The sequence below is a fragment of the Calypte anna genome, chromosome 12 (assembly GCF_003957555.1).
Source record: "Calypte anna isolate BGI_N300 chromosome 12, bCalAnn1_v1.p, whole genome shotgun sequence".
In the NCBI taxonomy this organism is placed as follows: Eukaryota; Metazoa; Chordata; class Aves; order Apodiformes; family Trochilidae; genus Calypte; species Calypte anna.
Genome location: NC_044258.1, coordinates 9,642,485 through 9,663,377, shown reverse-complemented (window position 1 = coordinate 9,663,377; position 20,893 = coordinate 9,642,485). Strand labels below are relative to the sequence as shown.

The following is a 20,893-nucleotide window of genomic DNA, read 5'->3' as shown; positions in this document are numbered from 1 at the left end:
GTGGGTGAGCCCTGAAGGGATGCTGTGGTTAAGCCCTTCTGTCATATAAACTGGCAGTGGCACAAAGGGAGGATGCTCCACAGGGGCAGGACAGCTGTGAAGCTCCTCACCACAGGATGGTGTGGATGCTAAAGTTCCCCTATTGCCACCCACAAACCAATGTTTTTGCAGGCCAGAATATGATGTATATAAATGCATATATGCACAAGTGTACAAAACCCAGTTTATCTGGCAAGCAGTGTGGGAGTTGTTGCCCTGCTGTTACATTCAGGGCTGCTGGGGACTGCTGTTCCTGTAGGAATCTCTCGTTGTCATTGTGGTCTGAAGAAGCCTGGGACTGGAGAAGCTGGCTGGACCCATTGTCTCTGTGTGGTACAAATGTGCTTAAAACCACAGTCCAAACCCATTCCCAGCATCACTGAGGCCTCATGGAGTTTATTTCTCTGCTGAGGGTTTTGCCTGGTGAATTGCAGGGGCAGTGACTGCTGGGCGAGCTGCAGAAGACACTCGGCCCAGGAAGAGGCTGTGTTCAGCCAAGGGCTGGTTTTGTGCTTTGCTCATGTCTTGGCTGGGCAGGAGGGAGACACCCAAAAAGGAGGTTCTCCTGCCCATGTCATGTAGATACAGCCAGCACAATGGATTTGTGGAGCTGTGTGCTCCCGGCTCAACCCTGCAGGGCTGGGGGGCTGCTCCCCACCGGGGGGCTGGGGCTGGTTGTGGGGGCAGCTGTTTTGTGAGGTGCTGCTGCAGATATGAAAGGCTGGAGAACGGCACAGCTGCATCTGTACTGCAGGGCTGTGTGGGGGGAGAAATGTCACAGATATTAAAGACCAACGGGTGGTGCTGGTGCATGGAAAGCAGCACGGGAGCTGCCAACCCCAGAAACCCCAGAGCAAGAAACCTCGGTGGGTGCTGTGGGAAGCAGCACTGGGGTGGGATGGATGGATGGATGGATGGATGGATGGATGGATGGATGGATGGATGTGTCCCTCAGCACATCCTGCCCTGACCCCCAGCAGGAGCCCCTCTGCCAGCCCAGCACCCACTGCTGCAGCCACCAGGGTGGGCAGGTGACAGTCCTGTCCCTGTGCACCTGGAGCCCCAAAGAGCTGCCACTGCCACCACCCCACTGCCCCAGCACCCAGGCAGGTACAGACCTCCTGCCTGACACACACCCAGGTGAAACCTGTGACAGAAGCACAGATGTGTGTTCAGGAATCTACAGGTACACAGGAAAGCTGTTGGCTGCACAGCTCTGTGTGTGCAGGACACAGTTACACCAGCATCAGTGTGTGTGTGTCTGTGTGTGTGTGTCAAGGCTCATCTTCTGTGAGCTGGAGAGAAAAAAAAAGCACAAACCAGATTCTGTGTGTGTCTGTACTGTGCTTACACAGACACATCCCAAAGGCAGAGCACGGGTGGGTCTAATTACAGCTTCCATTTATGAGCCATACGTGATTGCACGCTCAGCAGCATAAAGTATTTATTTCTTCATATATTTGTATGTTTAGAGGGAGAAAAAAATATTATCTGAGGTAGATCTGTCTGCCCTCATGCATAATTTATATATTTATATTAAAACATGTAAACATTAATGTATAGATATAGGTATAGACATAAACATAAACAGATCTATGTATATGTCTATGTATTATCTATCACATACAGGAAGAGACAAATGATTGCACACATTATTTTATACTTGTATGCTTGCAATTGTATGTGTGCATATGTGTTTGTCTACACATGCAGACACCCTCAAAAATACATTTATTATGCTCTTATGTGTGTGCTTTATATAGTATATATATTTTTATATTATTTCCATGTGTTTTATATTTATAAATATATAAATTATAATCTATTAAAAAGTATTTACATTAAAAAAAAAGGTTATATACATACGAGTGAATGAGTCAGTGAGTGAGGTTAAACTAATTTTTTTTAGATTTCAGAAAGAGAGGGGGAGAGGGGAAGGAAAGAAAAGAAAATGGAAGAAAATGCACACAAACACATGCAGATATCCCACGTGCCTTTTAAGGATGGTGGGGTTTTTTTTCTACTATTCTCTGTCCAAGTCTTGTTCTGTCTCTCAGGGAGAAGAAGGGAAGGTAGAATGATAGAACACAGAGACACACACAGAGGATTAGTTGCATATATAAGTAAACAAAGTAAATATGGCAGGGGGGTTGGGGAATATTCTGTGTGTGTGTGAATAGAGCACACACTTGCTCATGTACTTAGAGGTGCACATTTCAGAGGTGTATCTGTAGCAAGAGAAAGAATATGTGTGGGCAGCTGAGCAGCTTTCACTTCCACTCCCTGAGTATCTGTGCATGCAGAAGCCAAAGGAATATTGTGTGCCTAAACATATGGGGGGTTAACATGTGGGTATCTCTAAATGCATGATAATATATACAATTATGAATTCATATATGTGTGTTTAGATATGAGACTGTTGTGTATTTGTGTGAACATTGTGCTCTCTTTTAGTACTTATATATAGGTACTAAAAAAAATAAATACATATATATATATATATAGATATGCAGAGAGAGAGAGGGGGTTGAATGAAGGGGTCGCCCTCCCATCCCTGTGTGTTTATATGTGTGTGTGTGTGTGTGTGTGTGTGTGGTTGTGCATATTTATAGCAAGAGAAAGGTAAGTGTGTGTATTTGTGTGAAAACACTCTCAGCATATGCATATGTATGTTTGTGTTTATATATATAAAAGGAGAATTTTAAGTACTCTCTATCCCTTCTTAGTGTAGCTCAGTGAGAATTATGAATCTGCAAGCAGTTCACATGCTCTCCCTGTAATTACATATCTATATATCTATATATAGAGGATTATGTGTCTGACCCACCTATATATATATTAAAACGTGTATATATGCATCTATATAGGATACGTATGATAAGAGAGTATTGTGTGTGAAAGATACTGTGTATGCAGAGAGACTGCAAATCAGGCTATAAACATACCTCTGTATGTATATCCACGCCATGGACTATACAGGGGAAAGCAAGAGACAGAATGATAGAAAATGTATATGTGTGTGCTTGTGTGAGTGTGAGGGGTTTTTTCTGAAGTATATAAGCAAATATACACACACAGACATCAGGAGAGAATAATGTGCATGAGCAGCTCTCACTCTGTGTATGTGCACTTGAAAAAGCTCTCAGTATATATATATATATATATATATATACTGGAGAGGGGTGCAGTGTGGCTGTGAGAAGCCCTCCCTCATTGTCCCTTCACATATGGATGGATATGGATGGGCATATAGAGAGGTTCAGAGATGAGGACGTATGGGAGTGGGGTGTGGAGTATGTATGATTATGTGTGTGTGTGTATATATATAATGTTTGTATGCATGTGAACAGTGTCTCTCTGTATCTATATAGGTATATATGTGTGTATATGTATATATGTATATGTATATGTATATGTATGTGTATATGTATATGTATATATAGATGTGTGTCTATTTACAATGCAAGAGAATATTGCAGGTGTGAGAACAGTTCTTTGAACATCTCTTAGTACATATGGAGATATGCAAAGAGAGAAGAGGAAAAGAGAGACCTGTTACCTTTTCCCCCACTATCCAAGTATATGTGTATATACATACACCTCTGTGTGTGTATAGCAAGAGAGAAATGTATAATTCTCTCTGTAAAAAGCAGTCTGTCTGTATATACACATACATGTTTGGGTATATATAGGAAGAGAATTATGTTAATAGCTCTCCAAGTATATATCTATATATATAGTGAGAAGTGTGTGTGTGAGAACAGCAGACTCTATATAGATGACATATATGTATACATGCATATTTATGTATACATGCAGCAAGAGTATTGTGTGAGAAAGCAGCTCATTTTATATTTACACATACGTATGCCCATGGAGGGAGAATAGTGTGGTTTTGTGTAACCAGTATGTGTGCTCTCTAATTATAAATGTATATGTGTAGAGAGACAACTGTGTATATATATATATGCATCTACAGATGTATATATACAGCAAGAGAGAGCAGTGTGTACGAGAACGGCTCTTGCTATGCATACAGCATACAGATGGAGAATGTATTGAGATATATACATATATTTATGCACCTCAGAGGTAATATGGGGGGAGGTGGTGGAAAAATGTGTGTGAGTGCATGAATTGCTCTTGCTCCTTTTGTTATGCATATCTTGTGTATAGCAAGAGAAAGAATATGTATGTGAACAGCTCTCTCTATATATGTGCATACATTTATGTGCATATATATTTCAAGAGAGGGGTGTGAGAGAACAGAGCTATTTGGCATTTCTGTATATGCATATTTTTAATACAGTGAGAGAATTCTGTGTGTATGAACAGCTTTGTGTGTGTTTATAAGTAAGTATGCATATATGTATATTTATATGTAATGAGAGAAAGGTGTGAGAACAGCTCTCTAAATATATATGGATGTATAAATACATTGTGAGAGAATTTTGTGTGTTTGAGAACATTTCTTTGTATAAATACACATATGCATGTGTGTGTGTGTATGTGTGTGTGTGCACATGTAAATACTCACATGGGGGAGGGGAGGAGTATGTGTGTATCACAGGAGAATTTGTGTGTGTGAACAGCTTTCCCTAAATATTTGTGTACTTATATGTAGTGAGCAAATCAGGTGTGTGTGAACAGCTCTCTTCTCTTTGTGTATACACATGTACATGTACATATCAGGATGTGTGTGTAGCAAGGGCTGGGTGACCAGGTCCACCGTGTAGTGGGGGAATTACATGTGTGTATGAACAACTCTGTAGAGAAAGAGTAAGTATTTATGCAAACGTGTGTGCATTCATACAGCAAAATAAAGGAGCATTGTGTGAGAACTGTATATAAACTTATATGCATATATATGGAGAGAGAATAGTGTGTGTTTGTGTAAGGATGTGTGAGAAGTGTCTCTATAGTTGTTTACAAGTATCTATGCATATATACATATATATAAGTAATGGTGTGAGAACAGCTCTCAGTGTATGTGTATTCATGCATACACAGAGCGTGTGAGAGAAGCATGTGCATATGTGTGAACAGCTGCTTATATATGTATAGATGTGTATGAGAGGGATATGTGTATGTGAACAAGACATGCTGTGTCTGTATAAGGAGAGAATGTGTGTGTCCAGTGGGGCTGTTTTCTCCCATCCCCTGTGTAGCTCTCAGAGGAGCTCTCTATCTCTCTCTCACAAACACACACACAGCTTCACCCCATAGATTCTTTCATTAAAATATTTATATATTTATGTCAGTAATTTAAAAATATATACCTAGGATTTTATGCGTATGTGTGCACTTATATTTCTTTTAGATTTACATATAGCTATTACAATAAATAATAACCCTTGTATATTCCATATCTGTAACACACATGGCACACACGCTCCCCCTATACACCCATAGTGTACAGACAGCTCAGCTCTGCCTTTCCATCTGGGTACAGCATCAGACCTATACACACATTTGCACGTTACACACACACACACACACACACACACACACACACACACACACACACACATTACACCTCCTAAGGCATCCGCCGACCCCCATTGCAGCCGTGGCTGTGGGTGCCTCATCCCGGCGGGGGTGTGTGGGACGGGAATGTGATGCTGCCAGACCCGGAGTCAAGAGGTTCCTTTTGGAGGTCCCGGGGCCGCTCCCCCCCCTTCTACTCCCCTCATTCCCCTTCCCCCCATCCTAAGCTCCCCATGGCTCCCAGAGGCTGGACGCAACTCATTAGAGGGAAGCCTGGCCAGGGCCGCTGGGAGGGGGGCAGAGCCCCTCTGTCTGGGGGGGCTCGACTCTCGGGGGACACAGCACAGCACACCCCGCTGCAGGATGAGGGGGAGGGGGGCACGGCCGGGAAGGATCCTACCCCGGCAAGAGGAGTGCCTCACCCCAGGGACCCCCTGCCCAGCGCGGGCAGCGGGGGATTGTCCCCTCCGGCGGCGGGGGCCCGGGCGAGGGAAATGGCGGAGAGGAGCCGGGGGAGAGGAGGAGGAGGAGGGATGGAAGGTGGAGGGCGGTGCGGGCTTGGCGCGGCGTGCAGGGGTGGGGAGCGAGAGTGTGCGGATCTGTGTGCACATGTGCATCTGTGTGCGTGTGCATGTGTACATGTACGTGTGTGTCTGCGTATGCACACCCCTGTGCATGTGTCCCCGGTCCCAGCACAAGCCTGCTGCTCCCACCCAGGCCCCCGGTGTGCCGGCTGCGGCCCCCTCCCCCTCCGCACTCCCACCCCTGTCGGAAGCACACGCATCCCACTCCTAGTTGTGGGGGCAGAGGGGCCCCTCCAGGTCAGCCCCATGCCTCTGCAAAGTGGTCATTATGCTTCCCCCGGGAAGCCTCGTTCGGCGGTGGGATTTGGGAGGGAGTCTATGTGTATTGGGGGGCGGGTTCATAGCACCACTGCTCCCCCACGCCCCCCTCTCCCAGCTCATGCAGGCCTGCGGCGGGGTGAGGAGCCGCGGTTCACACACATACACATGCACTGTGCCAAGCTGAGGGTCCCCACAATTCCCCCCACCGTCAGCACACCGGGACCCGCCGCGCTACCCTCATCCTCAGCTGCGGGGTGATGCCCGCCGAGGGGGGGGGGGGGGCACATCGAACATCCAGGACTCCCCCGCCGGGGGGGCCCATCCGGGGGGCCATGAGGGTTGGGGTCGTTGGGGGGACGGCCCCCGTCGCCGGGGCGGGGACCCCCGGCCTCGGCGCGGCGTCTCCGCGCTGCTGCTGGCGGCCGCGGGAGGGCGTCGCCTGTGTTAGTTCCCTCCGGAGAACCCGGGGCCAGCGCCGCCGCCACCGCCCCCCGCCGCCCGCCGCCTCCCCAGCCCCGCAGCAGCCCCTCTTGGGCGGCGGGCGGCAGCGACGGCGATGCACGGGGGGGCCACCGCCGGTCCCCAGCCGCCGCCGCACTGGGCGCCCCCCTCCTCGCTCCCTCCGCCGTGCCGGGCGCGCCCCCGAAATCGCGGCGGGGGGCGGCTGTCGGGGCGCGGCGGAGGGCGGGGAGGCGGCGGCGGGGTAGAGGGCTCTGGGGCGCGGGGCACGATGCGGACGGGGCGGCGCGGGGGGGCCGAGCGGCGGAGCGGGAGCCCCGCGAAAGGGCCCCAAGAAGCACAAGTTGGAGCTGGCGGCGGACCAGGCTGTTGTTGTTCTCAACGTGGTCCGCCCCGCGCCCATATAAGGGGCGGCGACGGCGCCCGCCCTACCAGAGCGCGGCGGCGCGGAGCCGAGCGGAGTCGGAACAGGCAGAGAGGAGCACCCCGCGCCCGGCCCCCGCCACGCCGCGGCTGCCCCTGACCGCCCCCGGCCCCCCCACCTCCATCCCACTGCCCGCACCCCCCTACCCCAACACACACAATGTCGGTGGAGCTGGAAGAAGCCGATCTGCCCCTGACCGAGGCGGAGGAAGCGCCTCTCTCCCCGGAGAAGAAAGCCGCCAGTAAGAAGGCGAAAGGCGGCGGCTCGTCGTTGTCGCCGTCGAAGAAGAAAAAGAACAACAAAAAGAAGAACCAGCCGGGCAAGTATAGTCAGCTGGTAGTGGAGACGATCCGCAAGCTGGGGGAGCGCAATGGCTCCTCTCTGGCCAAGATCTACAACGAGGCCAAGAAGGTGGCCTGGTTCGACCAGCAGAACGGCAGGACCTACCTGAAGTACTCCATCAAGGCCCTGGTGCAGAACGACACGCTGCTCCAGGTCAAGGGCACCGGCGCCAACGGCTCCTTCAAGCTCAACAGGAAGAAGCTGGAAGGCGGCGGCGAGGGGGGCGCGGGCAGCAGCACCCACAAGTCTCACAAGAAAGCCACGGCCTCCACGTCCCGGCGGGCGGAGAAGAAGCCGGCGGCCAAGAGCAAGAAGCCCGAGAAGAAATCGCACAAGAAGGGAGCCAGCAGCGCGGCGGCGAAGAAGGACAAGGGCAAAGCCAAGAAGGCCACCAAGAAAGCAGCCGCGTCCCCCGGGGGCAAGAAGGTGAAGAAGTCGGCAAAGCCCAAGGCACTCAAGAGCAGGAAGGCATGAGAGCGGGGCTCACGGAGCCCCCCGCCGCCCCCCGGACTGTGATCCCCGCCGCACAGACTGCTCTGAGGACGGACCCCAGGGGACCCGCTTTGTCTTTGTGTCGCTGACTCGGCTCCGCAGCCGCCGCCGTGCGCGGTGAGCGGGGCTGCGGCTGTCCCAGCCACCCCCTTCCCCTTTCTTTCCGACGCCTTATTTTTTTCCATCCCCCCCACCCGCCATATCTCTCCCGCGGCTTTTCCGTATCGCGCCCTTTTGTTTACGACCGTGCCCCTCCCCGCGTGTAGACGGTTCCTGGCCCCCCCCCAACCCCCCACCCCCCTTCCCAACCCCTATTTCCCCCCGGTGCTTCACAGGGTTTTTTTCCCGCCCGGTTTCCATAGCAGCCATTTTGCGGCGGCGCCCCCGCTGCCCCCCGCGCCACGTGTGCCGGCTCCCGCCGCCCGGGCCCGCGCCCCGCCCCTCCCGCCGCGCGCTCCGTGCCTGCCCGCAGCCATTTCGAAAAGCGGGGGCGCCCCCTATTGGCTCCCGGCCCCCGTCACCATGGCAACGGCCCGGCGGGCGCCAATTGGCTGCCTCGGCGTCGGGGCACTCGCGGGCGTCCGCCCCCTGGCGGGACAGGGGCGGCGGGGGCCGGGACGCCGGTTCAGGTCGCATCCTCAATGGCCTTTAATTTGGTTTGTTTTTTGTAATATTTTTTTTTTTTTTAATCGGTGTTGGGTTGGTTTTGGTTATTTTTTTAACTTTTGGGGAGGGTGGGGTGGTTTTTTTGTTCTCGGTTTTGTTTAGGTTTTTTTTTTAGGTTTTTTTGTGTTTTGGGTTTTTTTCATTTATCGTCGTTTCAAATAAATTGATTAAAAAAAAGAAAAAAAAAACAAAACCGAGCTGTTGTGTACTCCCGGGGGCGAGGCAGCCGAGCGGTGGGTTCCCGGATGGGAAGTGGGGGGTCCCACTGGCCGGGGTCTTTGAGATGGTTGATACGGCAGAGGGGCTGCGGCTGAGCTGGTGCCTGCTCCCTGCCTGCGGGGGAAGCTGCGCCGCGCCTGCCGGGAAGGGCAGGATGGGAGGAGGATGAGGATTCCCCTTCTATGGAGGCTGGAGAGAAGAGCGCTCCCTACGCGACTGCGCTGGGATGAGCTCCCTGAGCCGGGGGGGGAGGGGAAAGTGTGCTGCGGAGAAGGGGGAAACCCACGGCGGGGACCCCGCAATAAGGACCCCATCGGGCCTCCCCCAGCAGCAGGGTTAGACCGGCGCACTCCCACTTCCATCCCTCGGCCCAGCCCCAGCTGCGGGGGGCTATTCCCTCCCCCCCTCCTTCCCCCATGAGCTGAGGTTCCCGCTGTGCGCAGCCGTGAGTGACAGCAGGGGGAAGGCGCTGGGAGCTGAGGCCACCGCAGGCCCCGCGGAGCCACCTCCCACCCCTCGGTGCCTATTTATAGCTCGAGGTTGCATAAAAGACCTGCCAGGGTTCTGGGCCATCCCACCCCCCCGCCTGCCTGCCTGCCTGCGGAACAGAGGCCGAACCCACAGCTCCGCACCCGACACCGGGGACCCCCGGAGGATCCCAGGGGTGCAGGAGAGGGAGTTGGCAGAGCCCAGCCCGCGGGTTTGCTCTCCCCAGGGGCGGTGTTGCCTCACTCGGAGGCCGTGGTTATCCCCCGCCCCCCCCCCGCCCAGGCCAGCCCTGCTGTCACCACTGTCACCCCGAGAGAGGAGAGAGCATCGAGCAGGAGCATCCGAGGTCCCAGAGCTGCTGCTGCCAGCCTCTCCCCGGCTCCCTCCCGGTGCCTGGGGAGCTCAGACAGGAGCAGCCCAACGCACAGGGCACCCCCAAGGAGGGGTCAGAGGGACAGCACCCAAGCCGGTGCCTGGGAGCAGCCATCCACCATCAGCTGCCCATGAAAGTCCCACACCGAGCCCGAGCACCCTGGGGTACCGGTAGAGCTGCTGCATTCCAGCACTGTCTGCAGCTGGCTCCTCAGTCAGCAGATGACACTGCAGGTTTTGAGGGGATGCCACCACCGAGGTCTGGCTCTTTCCTGAAGCCAAGGCGAGGGGTATCCCTGCTCCCAGGAGGAGTGGTCAGACCAACCGTGTCTCAGCAAGGGCACAGCTCTGCCCTCCAGGCACATCCTGAGCTCAAGGGTAAACCACGGGATGCATTCCTGTGGGCAGAGAGAGGGCAGCAGGGTGACACCATGCTGGTCCAGCTCTCCCTCAGAGGGGCTGGCAGTACCTTACCTCACAGGCTCAGTCTGCCAGGAGCCGTAATGCCAGAACATCCCTGAGGGAACTCCCTTGGGTGCTGCCAGGCTCTAGAGAGAAAGCCAAGCCCTGAGGACTTCGAAGGGCCGGTGACTCCACTGTCAGTTCCAGAGCTGAGGTATGCAGCAGGTGGAGACTGCTGCACATAGTGAGATGCACAACAGCCTCCTACAGCAGACAGCTTCAGTGCCAGGTCCAGCTCCTTTAGGTGTCCTGAAGCAGCCAAAAAGCCTCACATGCCCCCTGTCATCTCCTCAGAGGAAACGATGACCTGCAGACACCCTCTCAGGTATTCATGAGTTCTGGGAAGGCTCCTCTCAGCCAAGTCCTTCACATTTTACGAGCTCAATGGCTTCTGTGTGCTGTGAAACATTCAGAAGAGCCAAGACCAGCAAAACTGCTCCAAAAAACCACAAGACTCATCTCTTTAAATTGGAGGTGTGATGGTGACAATGGAAGTCTGTTCCAGCCTTCTAATAAAGTCCAAGACTTCCACTCCTGGTCACAGTGATGTTCAGATGTGAAGTTTAGGAGGGAATGAAGGCCAAGAACTTCAACACTTGGCAAGACAGACAGGATTTCCTTTGGTCTGCCATGCAACAGCTCAGCTTTCCCAGCTGGTCCATCACACAGCTGGCAGAGGAAGTTCAGAACCCAGATGGAGCTCAGTGTCAAGGTTACCACCTGTGCCACCAGCTTCTAGTGATGTTGAAGGTATCATCCCACCAGCCCAGGCAGAGCCACAGCCAGGGTGGCTGCAGAACTACTCAGCCCTGGGTTTGCAGCACAGCAGCCTGACCCATCCGTTCCCTGCCCAGGGCACACCAAACTGCTCAATACTCATTGCTGCCCTTTGTTCTGGACAGCACATTAGGTAGGGCAGGGGGTGCACTGCCCTACAGACCACCCTGCAGCTCCAGTCCTGACCTTCCACAGCCCAGCACAGACCTTACCAACACCCTACCTTGACCATGCTGGAAGTTGTCCAAGCTTCCCACAATCCTTCCTCCCAGAGACAGGGAACAACTCTGGCTTGCACACATCAGTGAACTGGGAGACATCCAAGAGGGAGGGTGCTAGAGAACAAGACCACCTCGTATCTCCAGGCCTCCACCCTCCCCATCAGGATCACCATTTCTCCCCTGACCTCCAGATGCCCGTCTCCCTACCTGCCTGCAACCTCACCCAGAGGGTAGCCTGGGGGCTGGAGAAAGCACCTGTGGCATGGGGAAAGGCCTGCCAGTGACAGAGCAACCAGGCAATGTGACATGCCTGGAGAAAGAAGAGACAGAGAAGGGTTTCATCTGCTCCCAGGGGTAGGAAGACTCAGAGAAGGGCAAGCAGGACCACTGTTTTACTAGCCCTTCCCTGCTTGATAAAAACCGAGCCCAAACACCAGAGCCTGTTTCCATAGGTGATGTGACAAGACACAGCACATCTGACAGCATTCATCAGGGAACCAGTTTAATCAGGTACTGGGGTTGCACCACTCTTTTCAGTGTCACAAGGTCTGCATTTTTTCTAATACAAAGCAGCACTCTCAGGTTGAGCAGAACACAGGTCCTGGAGAAAACAAGGCGAGAGCAAGACATGTGGATACAGACAGGTCAGCAGGAAGGAAACCCCTCATCCTCACCTCACCCGTGGCAAGTCACACCAGAGGAGGGGGGAGATCCCAGGGGGGTCTGCACCACAGCAGTGGGGCTGTGGCCTGCCCCCCACCCACCTGGTGTGTCCTGTGGCTGTGCAGGGGTACCCTTAACATCTACACCCCCATGAGCAGGACACTGATGAACACACAGCTCCCACCTGCCCCAAAGGAATGAAAAACCTCTTCATGAAACCACCTGACAAGCATCCAGGTTTATCTGCTCCAGGTAAATAATAAAACTGAGGGGCAGAGCAGTTACTGCATTCACAAGATTAACAGCTTATTCCATAGGCTGAACACATATTACTTACAGCACACTAAAAAAAATAATTAGGAACTTGTTTATTTAAAAAACACATCATGAAGGTCTACAGTCCAATCACCTAGGAACTGCTGCATGCACACACGACTCTGTGCCTCCACAGAAGCGGGGCTGCTCTGGGCAGCCAGGACAGCTGCCCCTGCATCAGCTCTTCCAGGTGTCACAAGACAGCCATATCCTGCCCCTGTGCTCCCACAGCCACTGAACAGCACCAAGAAGGGGTTTTTAATACAAACTCTAAGGTTGTTTTCTTAAAAAGAAATACTAATCCATTGAGGGTTACAGTTAACATATCATCATCACTTTATTTCTCAGAACCAGAAATAGTGTTGAACAAACAAACAAACACAACAGAAAGGACACAGCACATCATTTCCAGAAGTGCAACTGGGGTACAGGGCAGCTCTCAGCAACACGAAGGGCTTCTGCGGCGGGGAGAGGAGAGGAGGGGAGCCCTGGCAGAAGATGGCAGCTCCCGCTCCTGGCAGGCGCCTGACCTTGCGACGCTCTCCGAGGGGATTTGTCACCACACCCACCACCCCATCCCACCAGTGGGACCCACAGCATGTGGGACCACCAAGTCTCCGAGTACCCACCGAACCAGGGAGCTGCAGGAAGGTAACTTTGCAGGGAGGTACCCCAAAATACGACGCTTTAAAATAAATAGGACCAGAGCTTCTTTACAGCAGGCAATGCACTAGTTTTACCATGGACAAAAACTAACAGTCACTTCTTGCCAATGGAGAAACTTTTCCTCCTTTTCACATTTTCCAGCCCCCTACCCTCCCCACTGCAGTGCAGCCGGGATGGCATTGCTGGGAGAGTGCAGCAGCAGCAGCAGCCAGTCCCATCCTCATGCCAGGGCAAGCAGGACCAGCTTGGGGGACTCCTCACAGCCCCAGGGCTAGCAGAGGCAGCCAGGGGTGCCTGCGTCCATCCCCACACCAGCCCAAACAGTCCTCATCAGCCACCAGCAGCTCTGCACCATGACACAACCACAGAACTCCAAATGCCACCACCGCCAGAAGCTGTGATCCAGCTGCCTCCTCCAAAAACACTTCTTTCAGAGGTAAGAGGGGCAGAGTAGGGGTACAAGCAGGGCCTGATCTCACCCATGCTCCCCCAGCACCCTGCCGCAGCCAAGGCGGGGGGGGCTAGTGGAGGGCTGGTGGGGTGCTGCCTGGGCTCAACACATAGCCCAAGCTCGGGGATAAAAAGGGGAACCCCGGCCCCACTGGGAGGGGAGGTGGGACAGAAGTGAGGAGGGGGCCGGGAGGGGGGCCGGGGGCAGCGCTCACTTTTTGGAGCTCTGCGTTTTCTTGGGTAGGAGCACGGCCTGGATGTTGGGCAGGACGCCGCCCTGGGCGATGGTCACGCCGCCCAGCAGCTTGTTGAGCTCCTCGTCGTTGCGGATGGCGAGCTGCAGGTGCCGCGGGATGATGCGCGTCTTCTTGTTGTCGCGGGCCGCGTTACCCGCCAGCTCCAGAATCTCAGCCGAGAGGTACTCCAGCACCGCCGCCAGGTACACCGGGGCCCCGGCGCCCACCCTCTCCGCGTAGTTACCCTTCCGCAGCAGCCGGTGCACCCGGCCTACCGGGAACTGCAGCCCGGCCCGCGACGATCGCGACTTGGCCTTTGCCCGCGCCTTGCCGCCGGACTTGCCCCGGCCCGACATGGCCGGCAGCCAGCGGCCCCTCGCCGCCGCCTCCTCCTCCTAAGAAGCGCCGCACACAAACAGTCCCGGCGCCTGCAGGGAGATAAACGCCGTTACGCGCTGCCGCCACCGGAGACCGCAGCACCACCGTCCCCGCCCGCTGCCGCCCTTACCCGCACACCTCCGCCGCTCCGCCCTGCTCGCTGACCGCCGCCGCACTGACTGCGCCGCTGCCGCCGCGCCGCGGATATCAGTGCCGTCCCACCGCCCGCCGCTTCCCATTGGTTACCGCCAGAAGCGGCTCGGCGCTGATTGGTCACTGCGCCAATCCCTGATTTGCATAGGGCTCGCTGAGCCGCGGTTCTGCCGAGGGCAGCGCCCGGCGGGGAGCGACCCGGCTCTGCCTCCTGCTCCCCACGGGCGGGGATCTCTGCTGCCGACCGGCTAAGGACGCTCCCACCCCCCGGTAGCTGCTTCGTGGCTGTGCCGGGGCGAGCGAGGGTGTTTGGCCGGAGGTCTCCCGGGTGTCCTCGCAGGGCTGATCCCTGTGCCACGGCCTGCGGATTGAGGGGATGCTACGAGAGGAGGGGGACCCCTCGGAGGGTTTTCCCCTCATCGGGTTGTCCCCCCCTCCCGGAGCATCCCCCCACACCGCCCACAGCCTCCCTATCAGAACAAGTTGCAGCCAAGGGGAAAGTTGCCCCCGAGCCAGCTTCTGGGGCCAGGTCACGCCGGGTTGAATGTGGTCACCTCATCTCCAGGTAGAAGCAATCGCTGCAAACAGCCTTGGGCGAGCATTCAGGCTGCAATTTAAACGTGGTGTATTTTACAAGTAGCATCTCCTTATGAAATCCTCAGCGTACGGGCGTTTTTGTCAATGATGGTGCTGCCAGTGCTCACAGCCTGGAGGGAGATAATGGGTACCCTGCGTCTTTGAATCACCCCTGCCTCCCTGAGAGAAGGATTATGTTCCCCGGAGCAGGCAAAGATGAAAGTCCCCTACGCGTGCTCAGCACCTGCACTCCCTTCACAGCAACTTGAGACATGAAATGAATTGGAGATGAGACAGTGACCTTTGGAAAAGCCTCATCCGCAGTTAGCACTGAACAGGCTGGGGCAGCTGAGCTGCTCACCCTGGAGGAGAGCGATGGCCAGGCAGAGAGAGAAACCTCCTCTGCGGGCTCCTGCAAGGACAAGAACCCTGGTGATGACTCCAGCACCTGAAGACCTACTTATTCTGCCGAGAGCTGCTCATGGCATGATTCTCCTGCCTCAAGTCACTGTGGGAGTGATGAGGAGCCACCCCGAGAGCTCAGCAGCTCGTAGCTGGTCTCCCCAGCAGATAGAGAGGAGATACGAGCTGTACCTGTGAAACAGGAACAATGGGCTATGCTTGGCAAGGGGTACACAGACATGCACACACTGGCAAGGGCACTGTGCCGTTAATCCCATTTTATTATTTCCAATACAAATGAAGTACTGCTTTCCAACAAGGGTCCCACTGTGTAAGGCTTTTGGTTTCTAACATCTGGCTCAGTTTACAAAATCCCTGACCTCAAAAACAAATGCCCTATGCTGGTCTGTAATGGCTCTTGGGTTATCTGGGCTTTAACGAATGATCTTTGTGAACAAGGCAGAGCACATCCCTCCACAGATCAAGAAAATCCTCTCTAAGTCTTCAAATCTCATTAACAAAATGATTGTACAAACAACGTGACCAGGAGCAGCTGTCCCACCCTGCTGCCCACAGGGAAACCCAAGCAAAGCCCAGGTCCTCCTCCTCCCAGGCTCTACTTAAGTATCTCCCTGTTCAGGAGCCATGAATGTATGTGGCAATGCTGGTGCAGAGCAGGGTGACTCTGGCAGATCTTCCCAGCCTCGAGCTTCCAGCTAGTATTTTCTGCATGTCCCTCGGTATTGCAGCCAGCTTTTGAGGGCAAGAGTATTCATAAGGAATTATTAAAGAATGGAGTAAATGGAAAAGAGGTATCAGTTTTACACCAAGAAAAAGAGGAGACGTGAATTGTGAACACTGTCAGAAGGCAGAAGCTGCTTCTCCCCAGCAGGCTGAGATGCTTCTCAAGGTTTTATCTGTGCTTGGCACAAGCAACTGCCAGGGAGGGAGGCCAGCAGGTTATATCCACTGCTGTCAGCACAAGGCAAAGCCAAAACCTTTAAAGACAAACACCAACCTTTAACAAAAAAGGAAGAACAAAACCAACAACTTAGAGCATCAAATCAACACCTCAGAAGCTCAGAGAATCTCAAGATCACTCTGCAAAGACTTCAAAAAAGGTTCCTCATTCTGCTTGGGAAACTCAAGAGGGAAAAGGATGGCCAGCCATCCCAGATGGTGCTTAAGCCTTGTGCTTCTTCGCAGCTGGCTCTCCCTGCTTCCCCAGCCACTGCTGCAGGATACCTGCACTGGTTTTCTTGGGAGAAGGGCTGTGGATAAACTGACTCGTCCACCTGGGCACATCATTTTCTTTCTTCTGGGGAGAGCCCTCCTGGGAGTTCTTTAACCAGCCCAGCATCACTTGGCTGCTTGGGGTAGCTTTGACCTCCTGGAGAGACAAGAGACAGTGGGAGAGAAGTCAGCAGCACAGCAAGAGCAGGGCAGGCAGCCGACCACGAGAGCTGGTCCAGTGTGGGATGCCGGGGCTGGAGCCACATCCCTGCCTGCAATCAGGCACATCTGCAGGAGGTTCCCCAGGCTGCTGGGAACAGGCTTGTTCCAAGCCCCATTTTGCATGAAATTTGCTTCATTTGGCAGAGAAATCCTGGCACAGGGTGACAGTTTATTTCTGGAAGTGGAGGGGAGGGAATCTGTTGAGGGCTCTGCACTCCAGCATCAAGCACAGGCATGCCCCAGAGATGCTGCCTGCTGCTGCCCTCTCTCGCAGCATCATCCCTGGTCCAGGATAACACCATGGCCTAGGTCTCCCCTACTAAGCCCCTGCCAAACCTCACCTTCTTGGCCCCTAGTTTGATGGGTGCAAGACACTCAGGTGTGTTGTTGCGGATGCTGTTGACAAAGGTGGAAACAGGGTGGAAAGCGATGTTCTCCATGGGCTGGATGAGTTGAACTGCTTCTTGTGTTGGCACTTCAGCAAAGTCCAACCATTTCCTGATGGCCTCGTCCCCATCCAGGATGGCTGGCATTCTAGGGAACAAGACAGAGCCAAAGTCTGATATGGCAAAGCCAGGGAGCAAAAGCCAGGCTTGTAAGCTAGCAAGGAGCTCACAGCCTGGGGGGAAACAGAGAAAACAGAAACCGCAGGATATTCTTCCAAAGGTGGAGGACACATTTGCTTCACTCTGTTAGCTTTTTTTCTGGAAGAGATGGAGGGGTTAACTGCCAGGTCCTGGTCAAAGGGCACACAGCGATCAAACTCTGGAGAGTAATCCAACTCTGATGACGATTTATGGCAAGCACAGGAGCCAGTGACCCAAAATGAGCTGGTAATGTTGTGGCTTTGTCTCCTAGAGGCACCAGGAGCAGGCAGGGCTTGCTGTCCATGGTGTTCAAAGGCACAGCTTTCCTCTCTCACCCCTCCACAGCTCTCCAGCCCCCCAACCCCAGCTCTCACTTGCCTGTGATGGATGAAGCTCACGTCCTTGGAGGCATCCACGGTGATGATGGTGTAAGTGTACAGTGTTTCTCCTCCTGCCGGCGGCTCCCAGCAGTCAAAAATCCCAGCCATGGTAAGCAGCCTCCATCCTCTCCATTCCTCATCACCCTCCTCTTCAGCCTGCAGGAGAGAGGCCCCATCACCCTGGTCAGTGCAGGCCCATGAGCAGCCAAAGCATCCTGGACTTGACAGTGCCACGGCAGGTCAGAGATCTGAGTCATGGGCTGAACTAATCTAAGGGTTTTCCAGGGGCACTTCTACTAATTTGAGGTAACTCCAGGAGAGCCTCATCTTCCCACAGGCAAACCAGCACCCTCTTCCCTTTCTGAACATTTGGCTGCCGGCTCAGACAAAGAAAAGAGGTAGTGGAACTGCCAGCCCAGTCCCCTGAGAGATGCATTGCCCACCCATGCAAATATCTGGCACGTGGGGAGCAGCAAGTGTGACAGCGGGGGTGCTGTGGCACTGCTGACATCCAGGGGACTGCCAGCCACAGAGGGACACCAGGATGCTGATCCCACCCTGGGACAGAGCCCTGCAGGGAAAGAGAGACCCCCACAGATGGGCAAAGCTGGAGGGAAGGGGGCTTTTCCCAGGGATGCTGAGGGGAACTGGGCACAAGCATTCAGACATGGCAAGGGGCTCCATACCACAGTGTCCTTGGTCTGTGGGAAGTAAATGAAATATGGTTGCTTCCCCCCACTCTGCTGCTGCCACTCGTAGAAGCCATCTGCCAGGACCACACAGCGCTTGCCCTTGAGGAGAGCACCCTGGGGAGAGAAAACGCAAGCAAGCTGGGAACAACCACTTTGAGAAGCCTGTGAGGGAGGATGGGGGCTTCTGCAGACCCCTTAAACTGCCCAGAGGGGTGCACAAATGCCACCACCAGCTCTGTGATGGAAGATGAGCTTCACCAGCAACAACCTCGTCAGTTCTTCTAATTTAATTAAATTCTCCAGCTCTTTAATACAGGGACTGGTTTATGAGGATCCTCCCCTGTACAGCAGGCAAACAGGGACCGGTACTCACTAGGGAGGATGCTTAAGCTCTGGTTTTGCCAACGTCAAGATCTCTTCAGGCTATCCAGGAAGAGAGCAGCAGCTCACCTTGTAGGAGGACTTCTTCAGCATGGAATCACTGCGGCAGTTGGAGGTATTAAATGGCATTTTGGAGGGGTCATCCTTTTTGAACCAGGAGGGAACCAGGCCCCAGCGCATGTCCATGAGGACCCGCTCGGAGGAGTCAGCATCCTTTTAGAGAAGGCAGAGAAACACTGCAGATCAGAGCCATGTTGTGGGAGCCATCAGCATCCTCACAGCCTGAGAGAGGGGCTTTGCCAAGCCCAGTGAAAGTGGCTTCTCCCCTGCAAGAAGAGACACAGGCAGTGCCTCTGCCAGGAGCTGAGCTGGGACTTGCAGCCCCTCCAGCACCGAACCTGCCTCTGCTCTTTTGCAGGGATGCCGTTCACAAGCTGAGCAGAAACAGCCACTACTTATTACCTTTTGCATACACTTAACAGTTTTCCTGTAAGAATTAGTCTTTGGCAGAAAGCACAAGAATATTTAGCAGGAATAACTGTCTGAGGCTTGCCTGACAATTCTGGAGGAATTAACAGGTTTTCTCCAACAGGAAGTACCTGGACACACAAGCTCTCCAGTTCTTGAGTGAACAGTGATCTCAGGCTGCTGTTAAGGTATTCAAAACTTTCCTCTTTAAAGCAAGCATCCCACAGGCTGTAAGCCTCACCTTCATTTCAATAACGTGGTTTCTGCCAACCGGCTTCACTTTCACTCCTTGTGCTTTGCATAGCATCTGCCCTTGGATGATGGAGACAGTTTGTGGCTTTCACTTCTCCCCCAGCTCACTCTCCCTGTCTGCCTGCACCTGCCAGACCCAGGCAGCACAGCTGGGGTAAGCAAGGCCCCAAGGGGCATCTGGTCCCAAAGAGCTGCAGTAGATACACACGTATACCTCCTATAGGTGTGTATATATATAAGGATGTGTATGTGCTTAGTTTTGTGAAGCCTTCCAGAGCCTCCCACAGTCAAGGAGAGGCAAAAAGGGGCATCTTGCACCCCACTTGTGTCCCAACAGCTGAACAGAGATGTACAACTGAGCAGGTGTCTGGCCATGGCCTGTATGAGCCCCATACTCCTCTATTCCACCAGCTTATTGTCTGCTCTTGTGGGAAATGTACAACCCCAAGGCAGCAGAGGAGGGTATGGCCCTCCAAGGTGGTCCCACCCCATCCCCTGTGCCAGTAAGGGCTGTGGAGTGCAGCACCCCTTTTGCTGATCCACTGGCACAGGGAGGAAGAGCGGAGGGAGCCCAGCCCGGGGTGTTTCAGTTCAGCACACCCAGCTTCACCCCACTGAACACCAAAGAGCAGCAGTTTGCCAGGCACCCTCTTACAAGGAAACCAAACGAGATGCACCAACAGTTGTAGGGGACAGGTCTGGTGAGGCTTAAAATAGCCAGGTAACGGTTACCACAGGTGTACAGTTATTTTACAGCCCAGAAGGTGAGATTTTTTTTTTCTCTACTCTCCCCTACCAATGCAACCGGACACATGCAGCAGTGTTACAAAATAATAACAATAAAAAAAAGTTCAGGAAAGCAGAGTAAAACAATTATAGCCATTCTAACAGCATTAATCAATTCTATTTGATAATCTGTAGAAAATATAACACGATGCTGGAAGCATGGTACCGACTGCCTGCCCTCCTTAGGAACATGTAGATACTAAGAGGTACCTCTGCAACCAGAAAATTCAGTACCTGCCATGTCCACTAAGCAGAGACGCCAGGCCAGCCCTTACAATTCAGGCCGGGGACACCCCACCCCGGGAAGCACGACCCCGTTCCCACCACTCGGTCAGCCCCGAGCTGCAGCCCCCAGACACCCAAGCCCACCAAGCGCCCGACTCAATGGGCCGGAGCCAGGAGGCGGCCCCGGCGCTCCTCGTGTGTTTTGCTAAAGAGAGGACAGGGGGGAGGTACCTGCTGGAGGTGCCGACGGGAGAGCAGCACCGGGCCGCTGGATTGCGGGCCCTTGTTGTAGGAAGGCCGGTACCGCTCCGCCCGGATCCATTCGGGCTGCCGCCGACGGCCGCCCCTGTCGCGATAGGCGCAGGCCCGGCGGAGGTTATCGGCAGCCAGGGAGCAGGCGGTGCGGCCGCACATCTCTCCCGCCTCTCGATCGCGAAAGGGCCGCCGATTGCTCCGGTGCGCCCCGGACCCTGGGGTAGGTACCGGGAGCCTTTCGCTCCGCCCCGGGGAGGGGGAACGGGCCGGGAACCGCTC

At 54.1% G+C, this 20,893-nt stretch overlaps 3 protein-coding genes across 3 annotated transcripts; 1 reads left to right on the top strand and 2 right to left on the bottom strand.

Moving 5' to 3' along the window:
* The first annotated feature begins 7,277 nt into the window (after positions 1-7,277).
* LOC103533267 (histone H1x) lies at positions 7,278-8,763 on the top strand. Its single transcript, XM_030458364.1, has one exon. The coding sequence runs from the start codon at positions 7,414-7,416 to the stop codon at positions 8,068-8,070; it is 657 nt and encodes a 218-aa protein (XP_030314224.1). The 5' UTR covers positions 7,278-7,413; the 3' UTR covers positions 8,071-8,763.
* A 3,814-nt stretch (positions 8,764-12,577) lies between these two features.
* LOC115599000 (histone H2A type 2-B) lies at positions 12,578-14,216 on the bottom strand. The gene is made up of 2 exons (XM_030458486.1): positions 14,133-14,216; positions 12,578-14,052 (listed from the first exon to the last, which is right to left on the bottom strand). Exon 2 carries the CDS (start codon positions 13,978-13,980, stop codon positions 13,600-13,602), a length of 381 nt encoding a protein of 126 aa, XP_030314346.1. The 5' UTR covers positions 13,981-14,052; positions 14,133-14,216; the 3' UTR covers positions 12,578-13,599.
* Positions 14,217-15,389: 1,173 nt separating this feature from the next.
* HMCES (5-hydroxymethylcytosine binding, ES cell specific) lies at positions 15,390-20,871 on the bottom strand. The gene is made up of 6 exons (XM_008499006.2): positions 20,591-20,871; positions 18,698-18,841; positions 18,242-18,361; positions 17,554-17,711; positions 16,930-17,122; positions 15,390-16,523 (listed from the first exon to the last, which is right to left on the bottom strand). Exons 1-6 carry the CDS (start codon positions 20,771-20,773, stop codon positions 16,317-16,319), a joined length of 1,005 nt encoding a protein of 334 aa, XP_008497228.1. The 5' UTR covers positions 20,774-20,871; the 3' UTR covers positions 15,390-16,316.
* Between the last annotated feature and the right edge of the window lie 22 nt (positions 20,872-20,893).